This window comes from Theobroma umbraticum, unplaced genomic scaffold (assembly GCF_002168275.2).
Source record: "Theobroma umbraticum cultivar Fairchild unplaced genomic scaffold, ASM216827v3 scaffold_130.0, whole genome shotgun sequence".
Taxonomy (NCBI): Eukaryota; Viridiplantae; Streptophyta; class Magnoliopsida; order Malvales; family Malvaceae; genus Theobroma; species Theobroma umbraticum.
In genome coordinates, this window is record NW_018397264.1 from 2,843,298 (window position 1) to 2,853,931 (window position 10,634).

General features: G+C 35.6%; 3 protein-coding genes across 3 annotated transcripts; all 3 read right to left on the minus strand.

Moving 5' to 3' along the window:
- Positions 1–385: 385 nt before the first annotated feature.
- LOC110422199 (Putative methyltransferase family protein) lies at positions 386–4,487 on the minus strand. Its single transcript, XM_021436015.1, has 8 exons — positions 4,229–4,487; positions 4,091–4,153; positions 3,823–3,889; positions 3,568–3,668; positions 2,807–2,851; positions 2,421–2,717; positions 2,233–2,335; positions 386–732 (listed from the first exon to the last, which is right to left on the minus strand). The coding sequence occupies exons 1-8, from the start codon at positions 4,358–4,360 to the stop codon at positions 650–652; spliced, it is 891 nt and encodes a 296-aa protein (XP_021291690.1). The 5' UTR covers positions 4,361–4,487; the 3' UTR covers positions 386–649.
- Positions 4,488–5,018: 531 nt separating this feature from the next.
- On the minus strand, positions 5,019–6,210 carry LOC149526852 (core-2/I-branching beta-1,6-N-acetylglucosaminyltransferase family protein). Its single transcript, XM_089784406.1, is given in 6 exon segments — positions 5,019–5,222; positions 5,300–5,347; positions 5,349–5,495; positions 5,599–5,676; positions 5,838–5,992; positions 6,144–6,210. Coding segments are annotated over 6 exon segments (699 nt in total).
- Positions 6,211–7,819: 1,609 nt separating this feature from the next.
- On the minus strand, positions 7,820–9,736 carry LOC110421463 (Exostosin family protein). Its single transcript, XM_021435063.1, has one exon. The coding sequence runs from the start codon at positions 9,535–9,537 to the stop codon at positions 7,936–7,938; it is 1,602 nt and encodes a 533-aa protein (XP_021290738.1). The 5' UTR covers positions 9,538–9,736; the 3' UTR covers positions 7,820–7,935.
- Positions 9,737–10,634: the final 898 nt, after the last annotated feature.

Consider the following 10,634-nt stretch of genomic DNA (forward strand, 5'->3'; position numbering starts at 1 on the left):
AACTAATTTTCAATCATAGAGGGAAGTTATTAACTTAATCACGAATATGATAGTCAATGAGGAGTAACTTGAAGTAAATCATGCAACTGTCTCTTCCAGCCCTCTGTACAGTTTTGAATGCATACATAGAGTAATAGCAGCACAATCAGAAAACAGGACCTATTGCGCAGATCAGATCCACATTAGATGGGTCAATAATGTTACAGCTAGTTCACTAATGCTTGCGATGGATGTCTCTGCCTTGAGTATATTGTAAGTTCTACAAAATCAGATCACATTCCCAGTGCTAAATCATAAAGACCAAAAAATTTGTGACATTTCAATTTTAAGAAAATGTACACATAATCCAGGCATCCCGCCAAACTCTTTGCTAACCCAATGCAGAGGAGTTTAAACTATAATGTTTTATAGAGTGTGTTGTTATTCTTAATGCCAGTTAAAAATTTCTGGGGTATGATACAGAGTAAACAAAGGTTTATGGAAAATAAAGACTAGATTAAAAGTAACAAAAGGAAAGCGTTCATGGAATATAATCATCCTGTGCACATATAGAGTAACAGTTCTTGCGTTTGATCAAGCTATCACCCACGTATCCGCATTTAGAGTAGCATCTAGCATAGTCAACATCCCAATAAACCAAATAGTGGACCTACTTATATGAAAGCTTCCATACCTCCCGTACATTAGACGAACCATCAGCAACTTCAGTAATAAGACTTGCAGCCATAACACCTGTGGGGCCAAAAAGAGACTTAATAAGCATCTGGCACCCTGTATCTCATACATGAACAACTTCAGGAAACAAATGAAATGCAGGATGCTTGATATGTAGCCTCCATGAAAGTATCCTACTCACAAACTAAACATACGTGTAAACAGACATGCAAACAGATTAGAGGTAGAGCAGATTTCCAGAAACCTGTCTACAGAGGAGAAATATTGGGGATTTATGGTCTAAGGCTGTGGAAAATGGTATTTCAGGATTAGAAGGACTAGAACTTGAAACCAATTGAGTTTTAATTGTGAAAAGTTTATAAAAGTTGAATAATTAGCTAGCTTGCATTTTCTGCCAACACCAATAGTAAGGTTTTCATGATTGTTTGAGAACTTAGCCAGACAGAACATGTCTCCTACATTTACAGAGAATTTAGAATTTCTCCATAGAGTACATGAAGAGCTAGAAAGGATATAATAGGATTAAGTTTTAAGGCTACAAAATGATAAAAAAAATCAATTTTGCTTGGAGCTGTTCCTTCACTGCAAAGGGTAACTTCAGATGCTCCAACAATGGAATATTAAAGAACAAAAAAGGAGGAGAAACAAATGAATCACTCAACCATTCTTGAAGAACTCATGAATATTGCAAATTTCAAAAGACACCGATTCCAGTAAGTCTAAAAGTTGTGCAGAGATATAATCAGTACACATGTTAGCATGGGGCAGTGGTCACTTTTGTTTCTTCAGTTTTCATACTGCCTTTGGTTTGCTTTAATTTCGATTTTGAATTGAAAAATTGACAAAAACAAACAAAAGTGAAGTTGACTTATGATAAATCATAAAAATTAAATACTATTACAATGAGCGTTATTGGTTGATTCACATGACTTGAGAAACCGCACAAAATCAATTAACTTCATCTTGGTTCTTTTTTTTTTTTTTTTAACAATTCTCAATCAGCTTTGACTCTAAACTTATTCTAAAATTGAATCCAGTTGAACTATTACCACTCGTTAACTGAATAACAAAAAACAAGACCAAAGACCATATAAAAAATTTAAAATAATTAAGAAGTTAATTAGACCTAAAACAAGACAAAAAGACCAGAACATAGGTCTATCCCAATCAAATACAAAATTATTAAACTATCTGTGGAAATTATAACCCCAAAAAAGTTGTAGTTGTTTGACCAATGACTCAATAACAATAGAGACTTGAGAACAAGATCCCTTAAGCCAAAATTGGCTTTTCTGATGTCTTAGAATCTATCACTTTAATCATAAATTTCCTACGAGGAAAGTTCTTCGCAAACACTCTAACCATGCCCACTACCTTATAAAGTGCATGAGAAAATAAGTAAAACCCCTCCCTCCTCCCCAAAAAACAGAGAGAAGGAAAACCTCATGAAACTCAATGCTCCCAACTTACCTATACATTTTTTTAAATGTAATTATATCCTAAAAGAATATGTTCCACTTCCACTGACATAACCACAGCTATAAATGATCAGCTTACCATCTTTCTCAAGCATAGAAAGAAATTGCCGTGTTCCCCCGCCTACACCAAAATAATGCTTCTTTCCAGCCATGTAAACAACTCCATGTGGGTGGCTCATGCACTGTAAATTGAGAATGCTTAGAGCTCAGGAATCCACGAATTTGTGATTTACAGAAGAATCAGGAATAACTCAAAATAAGAAAGACCTTCTTTATAAGTCTATAGAGATTCCTTTGAGCAGAGATTGAGTAAATTGTCTCAGCCATTAGAATAACATCATAACCAGTAGCTTGGCCATGTTCTAAGCTGGAATTCAGGTTCATTTCACTTCCATGTGCATGAGGAAGTAGTTGATGAATCTCACCCCAGTCACCAGCAAAAAAGCGTACTTCTCCAGAAGAGTCAGGCTGTGACTTCTCTGAAAGATTTGCATTTACATTTGGAATGGTGAGACACCGCAGAACCTCCGCATTAAAGTCCTGGAAATGCACAACAGCTGCACCCTGAAGACAAATAAATAAATAAAAAACAATGACATTTTACCATATACTCCCAGTCACTACACAGAGCAGTCAAACATGCATGAATTTACCTCAAGACATGCAAATATCCCAGGAAGTCCGTGACCACATCCAAGCTGAAAACAATTAGAGGAAAGTCAGCAAGTAGTGGCAAGAAAAGACAAGCCAAGAAATTATTGGCATCTGTCTAAATATATATTCACTATTTTAAGCCATTCTCCATTGAAGTTAAATCAATCAGAGAGACTAGCAATTTCTTCACCAGTCAAAGCTCACTGGTTGACAAGAGCCTAACCAGTGATCGAAGCTGAATATTGCGTATGCTATAAATCATATTCTGTAAATAATGCAACGCAAAATTCATATACCACTCTGGTATTACATAAGTCTACTTGCCACAGTCAAACAACTAAGAGACTTGAATGACAACAGTTCTAAAGCAGATCCTATAATTGATTTATGCTGAAAGGTAACAATGCAATAAAACAGTACAAAGAAAAACATCCCTGAACATCATTGTGCATATCACTAGTAACCTTAGTAACACATAAGTAAAGTAATCAAGTAAGTTTCCGTGTCAACAACGAGTTTGATAGTAAAAACCTATGAAATTGTGCAGGCTTGCAATTATTGTGCCTTTTTTGAAAATATTCAGTTCCCACATGGAAACAAGGCTTTTCACTAGGAACCCTAATAATAACACAACCAATCTACCAAGTCATTTTGACAAACAGGATTTCAAAATTGAAGCCAATATCTGGCTATGCACCTGATATAATAGTTTTGTTGAATGGTTAAGCCCTATACAATCACCTGAAAATTAGGACCCCACCTCTAACACTCGCTTTCCCTCAAATGATAGGTGCCCATTTCGAACCTCAGAGCGCAGAGCTTTAACAAGGTCTAATGAACCTTCCCACAGCTTAAGTCCCCCTACACTCCCAAAAATAAAAACACAAGAAAATGAAATCATTACCATGCTTTAAATCGGAAGCATCCTCATTATGCTTCCATCATGATCAGGAAATCCAATGTGAAGTTAAACATGAAGTCTAAAACAGAGTAAAAGAAGAAGATTGTTACACACCTTCATACTTTCCAGGGACTAAATCCGAATTAGGCAATCCGAAAACCTCTTTAGTACTCACCCGCCCCTAAAAGAACGGCAAAGTAGTTTTAGCGTTCAAGTACTCATCAATCTTACTAGAGCAGCCATTTAGTACCCTACCCCATCCCCACCCAAAAAAATTCTAAAACTAAAATTAAAACTTCCACATTTTTATTTGGTTTTATTCATTTCTAAACCAACCAAACACGTTCTTTTTTTCTCCAAAAAAAAAAAAAAGAAAATTCACCTTGAGTAAAGTAAAGCCATCCAAGTTGACAGGCTCGACAGTGCATCTCACATTAGAGGAAACCTGCCTCAAATTCAAAACCAACCAATCACAAAACGTTTACTCAAACATCAAAGACAAAAGCTTACAAATTGGTACCTCACAGGAGAGGACTTCGATGGAGGGAGGAGGAGGTGGCAGTGGCGGCTCTGACGAGTCCAAAAACCCTAAACTTAAATTGGGTTTATCACTAGATGACGAAAACAGTTGAAAGCTTGAGTTGGTTGCCATTTGCAATCTATCTGCTACTAGCTTCAAAGCAGCAGACCAGCACAGCAATAGGGAGGCGAAGATGAAAACCTTTTTTGCTCATTACCAGCTTTACAATTGTGGTGGGCCTGGCTGGCGGCCTACAGCCCATGAGATTAAGGCTTTTGTAATTATTTTTTTTAATTAATATGTTAAATTATAATCTATTAAGTTATATTCATTGAATGGTACCAAAGAGATCTCATCAAAGTTTCTTTTTTCTTTGCAGATTTGATATTTTGATTACCTTCATTGATGGATGAAGCAACTTATCCGCATTAACAATCAATGAAAGTTCCATTTTGATTGTTACAGGCCTTTGGCCTTGCATATATATATATATATATATACAAGGACTTTATTATCTTGTAGCAACCAATATAGGACGGCCCAATTGCTTCACCATATTAATACGTTTTATTTTTATTTTACTTTATAAAGTTATAATTATAAAAAAAGAAAGATTTAAATTCAACTCTTTTTCAATTAATGATACATGCATTTAGTTGTTAATATTAAGCTAAATGAGTCAAATATTGAAGTACTCTTCTTCAAATGATTTTTCAAGCAAAGCTAAGCTTAGTTGAGAAGGCAGTTAAAAGGACAAGTGAAATACTTTCAAGATATAAGGCGAAAGTCATCAAATTGCCTGATTTTGAATCTTAATCAGCTTCAGAATAACTTTGTAAGCCTCCCCTTTTTTCCTGCGTACATTTAACAGTTGCGTCTTCAAAGAAGCAATATCCTTCTTTGCAACATCTATTTCTTGCTTGAGCACCTGAATTGTCGCTCTCAGCTGCAAATGTTTCTTCCTGTCTTCATCGCATGAAGCCTTTTCCATACGCTGTAAAAAGATTGAAAGCATTGATTATTAGCAAGTTAATTTGTACAAGTATTTTTGAAAGACTTTTAATTTGTTACCTTTATTTGTTGTTTAATGACAGTTTTTGAAGCTAAAGAATTCCAAAGTCTTTCCCTCCACAGGAGCATTAGCAAAGGCTTTATCCCATGCCCATTTAAGCTCAGTAATCTCTTTGAGAGCTTGCTGTTCATCAACCCTGATGGCAGGTCTTGGGAAGAAATATTTCCTAATAATATCCCAGCGCAACCTGCGTATCTGTTTGCAGTGCTCAAGAAATGAAATCCAATAAATTAAAAGGAAGAAAAACCTTTAGGATATAATTCATGGAACTAATTTAGCAATTAATTTATTGTCTTACGCGATCGCTAATCTCTTGGACTGCAGATAGACCCGAAATCTTCGCAATGACCTCCTTTCTTCTGGCTGTCGTTGATCCCTTTCAAGAGCTTTTGGCCATGTTATTGGTTCCATTATGCATTACAAAATTTAAGTTCTGAATCATATTATAACAGTCCCATAAGGAGGGAAAAAGTAGCAGAAAGATGGATAGCAGAATCGATATATTAAGTATAGGTCTAGGATTTATGTCATCCTTGCATGGATATCAATCTTCCCTTCTGTCTCGACAGCTCTCTCCTTATATGCATTGTTTGCAAATGTCAGCTTCTCTAGGTCTCGTTTTAGAGAAGCGAGTTTCTTCCCGTCATCGGTCCACGTCCATCTGAAACGCTTGTCTCTATTTTCTAACCGGTCTAATCCGAAACAAGCCAGGATAGACTACATTTATATTAAGAACTGAATTCAATATATGAATATGTGGTAACAATATAGAGAGCTACATTTGTATTTAATTTTTTTGTTATAATGCAAGGAAATGCAGAATTGATATAATTAAGCTTATACCTGTCTCTCCTATAGTTTTTGAGTGATTCGAAATAGAACTTCGTTCATGGTTGCCAGCAGCTTTCATTCAAATTCATTTTATTTTATTTTATTTTTACTTTTTATTATTAAAAATCATAGAACATAAATTTTATTGATGGATCCATGAGCCCAAGTAAGAAAGTCCCCCTAATATCTCACCAAGATTTTTGGGGAACTTATAATCTACCATGTTATAATATTTGTAGGAAAAACAGATCTTGATAAACTGATATGACAGCTATTTGCTTTCTTAAACTGAGGTAATTTTAAACTTCTTTCTTGTTACAATAAAACTGTGAAAAAGTATCCCTTTTGTGAAACAATTAATGAAATAACATACTTCTTTCTTTCCAAATTAAATATCTACTTTATGTTTTTTCAGATCAAATTTAACCAATTTTGATCATAATTTTTGGTGATATCATGTGGAATTAAAACTATAGAAAATTAAGACCTGAAACTTTTGAATTTAAGATTTTCAAAACTTATTTTTTGAAATTTGATTACTAATAAAATTTTAGTTAATCATGATCAAAATTGATTTTATTTAATAAAAATGTAAGTAAAATATTCAATTTAAGACAAAAGTAATATTAAATAGTGAGCATAGTAATAATTTACATTGTATTGAAATTTTATATGAACCTCCATACTATTCCCATTTTTGTTTTTTTTTTTTTCCAGACGTAATCAAATGATGTAGCTTATACGTAACCTTTCCTACATTTTCCTTCCATTTATGTAATCTTGAACTTTCAAATAACTTTTTCTCATTTTTTTTTTCCCTTCCTTTAAGACACTCACCCAAGTAAATGTCTCAGGCTAATGATTACTGGCAAAATCACATTTTTAGAAACTGGTCACTCCTAATAAATTATTGATGGGTCCATTATCCCCAAAAGCAGGTTCCCATTCCATAAGCACCACAATCTTAGGCAAAAACATGGGGCTTTGGGACCCACTTTACTGATGTACCTAGTCATGTCCCCGTTTTGTTTACAATTACAGTCCAACTCCGAAGACAGTTATCACATTCACATGCAGACATGACAAGCCCCTTTCTAGTGTCGGCAGGACTTCAAGTCATCTTCCACACTCCACGTTAACAGCATGTTACCAATGGCATTTTAGTTACCACATTCTGATCCAGCTTGGTGAGAAGTGCAAAACCCCAAAACCCCTTTTTGATTTTGGGTCAAAAGGGGGCGTGGAAAGCTTAATGCACTATATAAAGAAGGGTTTCAACATAATAATTAAACTAATGGTGAAAGCCCTAATTCAACAAGAATGATTCCGAGAATAAATTAATGAGAAAAGGGAGATTCGTTTGAGCATTTGAAATCCCTAAATTACCCTAGCCCTGCCCACCATCCAAAACTCAAAGAAGGCACACATCACAATTGGATAGTTGGTACATGCTGTTAAACCAAAGGCCTCTTGGCAGGACTAAATGCAAAAGACAATGAAGGAACTAGGAAATGCATCTGATGATGAATGAAGGATTCCGAGTTTTGTTTTCTCCTTTTTAGTCAAAAGAATAAGAAAGAAAGAAAGAAAGTAAAATATCCCAAAAGCAAAACCAAATTTCTGACATCACTCCAGAATTATATTCTTATCATGCAAGTACAACTATTGAGACGGAGGGCTACAAAAGATATGAAAAAATTTTATATATATATAAAATATTGTAAGGACTGAATTAAATATATACTTATGTTTGCTTGAGCTGAAGGACAAAGAACACTGATGATGAGTTTCTACTGCAATAAGTTCAAATGCCATTCCCATAAGGAGAAAATGTATACTTGTAATCATCCCCATCTGCAAATCCAATACTAGGATCCTTCCCTTCCCTAGTCATATTCCTAACACTTTCTATTCTCTCCAGAATTCCCTTAACTGCTAAATCAAATGCATCCTCAAGAGTCTCTAATCTAGACCTTGGATCTGAATAAACTACTCTTGGGATTAGCCTTATTACCTCCTCTCTCAAGGCCAATATTCTATCTTCTGAAATTCCCAGCAATGTTTCATTGAGGTTGATTTTCCATTCGCTTAAATCCTTTACTGGTATGTACACTGAGTATTTAGTATAATTCTTTGGTAAATGCCATGTGTATTGGGCATATGCAGTACCTGGATGGAAAAATACTGGAATACACCCTGCCAAAATTGAGTCGAAAATCGATCTCCTTGTGTATGAATCCCCTGGAGGCTGCAAGCAAAAGATTGAGCTCTGAAAGACTCTCATTACATTAACTGGGTTATCACAATTTGTTGCACCATAATTACAATCCAGTAACTTGCATTGATTCTCTGAAGCTAAGCATTCATCTATAATCTTGCCCCGGATGGAGTTCTGATATTCAGGCCTAGGGGCACCAGCAAAGGAAAAGAGATAGCGCCGCTTTTGCCTTCTCATTCTGTCCTGCCATTGGAAAACCTCACTGTCCTTTGAAGGATGGAAGCATGCCGGGTATGGAATTGCATAATCATTGTTCCAGGAACTTGATTCAATTGACAACATTGACATGTTCTTCGATTCGGGCAAGAACCTAAGCTTGCTACCCCAATCGGATTCATTATCTGTTTGTCTCCTGAAATCCCATGCAATCCTTCCAGCAACTAAGAAATGATCTCTTCCCCACATTCTTTTCCATTCAGGCTTTTCTGCTAGCCACTTAACAAGAATAAGAGAAGCCGAGTCTCTCACTGAAATGTTGAACCCCCAAAGATACATGCTCATATCAAGACCAGCATAGAACGGTACAAAAACAGCTGATGCTTTCAACGAATCATTGGTTAAACACTCATACTTTTTCATCTTGTTGTGAAAGATGACTTCTAACAAGAACTGATTTGTTAAAAACCAGCTATTGTTCAGCAAAACATTTTCAGGGTTTTCAATTTGAGGACCAAAACCAAAGTTTTCTAAGTACGGACACATATTTTTATCAGTTCCCCTAGTAAGCAACCGACAATTCTTAACCAAATCCTTATTAAATCTACTAGCAAGATCGTGAACAAATATATATCTTCCCAAACAAGAATCTAAATGAGGTTCCACTTTCAATTCTTCCTCTCTGTCAGCCTTTTTGTTGGCTTCATCTGTTTTGTTAACCACAACATCGACAAGTGGGCTATTGGGCAATGGAGAAATGCTATCATTAGAACTTTCAGCGAAATCATGGGATAGAGAATTTTGGGTGCTGATTGCATTTGCATGATTGTTATCCAAAATAGCGACCCCATTATTTCCACCAGTTATAGCTGAGTAATCAAAGCAAAGCAACTCAAAACAGAAAACCAAGGAGACTAACAGCACAAACCAGCGTTGATTGTTGCAGCACTTCGCAGCGATGGTCTTTTCCATCTTCTCTGAACAGGCTTCTCTCCTCTGCAACTTCCCAAAATTACACCTAGAAACAGGGGGGAAAATGGAGAGAGTTTTGAGAACAGCATAAAAGCAAGTGAGAACAGTGTTTGTTTGGTTTTTTAGTGGAAGCGTTGTTTCCCTGATCCGAGGCTTAATGTACTGAGGAGAACCTTAATTTGAGGTGAAGGTGCAGGGGGTTCCGTTGTCATTTACTTCTTGCATTGGACAAAGGGAGCTTTAAAGTGTCAGGATTTGTGCCAAACTTATTGACTGAGGAGGCAATGTGGGTCAGGGTCACCATCCCCTTTGTTTTCTCTCACCATATCTAAAAATAGGGGGTTCTTCTCGTGTTCATGTGAAAGTTTAAATGGTTACTAAGTTTGTCCAAACCCAAGAAAAGAAAAAGTGGGGTGCACAAAAAATGCAGTTTTTAGTAAGCTTCTTCTGTTTTTTTGTTTAAAGTCCAACGAAAATTTGGATAAATGAACAAAATTTAGATAAAATTTCTTACATTGTTTATTCAAGTTCTTTCATGCTGATTAAAATTATTTTATTATTTCATACCAAATCAATAACTCTAAACTTTGTGACTTGTTTGATTTTAAACTTAATACTTGTATACTTACAAGTCACGAAGCATGCATTAATTGTGAAGGTAAAGGCGAATCAAAAGTAGTTTATTGGCATGAAACAATGGAACATAAAGATTGGAAGAGATTTTTGGGTTGGCGTGTTTATATCCCACCGACAGAAGTGAAATGCAGCACCTTCTTTCATGCCTAGCAACTGAATGAAACATCAATTATTGCATGGCAGCAATGACAATGGCATGAGTTTCGTGGGGTACCCTAATTTAATTTCCCTTCTAATCTTCCAATTCAGAGTAACAAGCCCCCGCCATGGAAGCATGCATGTTGGGGGCCTGGGGCATGCAAACCAGTCCAAGTTATTCTTAGATTTGCCAAAAACTAAAAAACAAAAATAACTTTTATTAATTACTTTTTTTCTGGGTTCATCAACGAATTTGACCAGTAATTTTTGATAAATTTCAATGAATTAAATGAATATATTACTTTTCAGAGTAACATTAATAA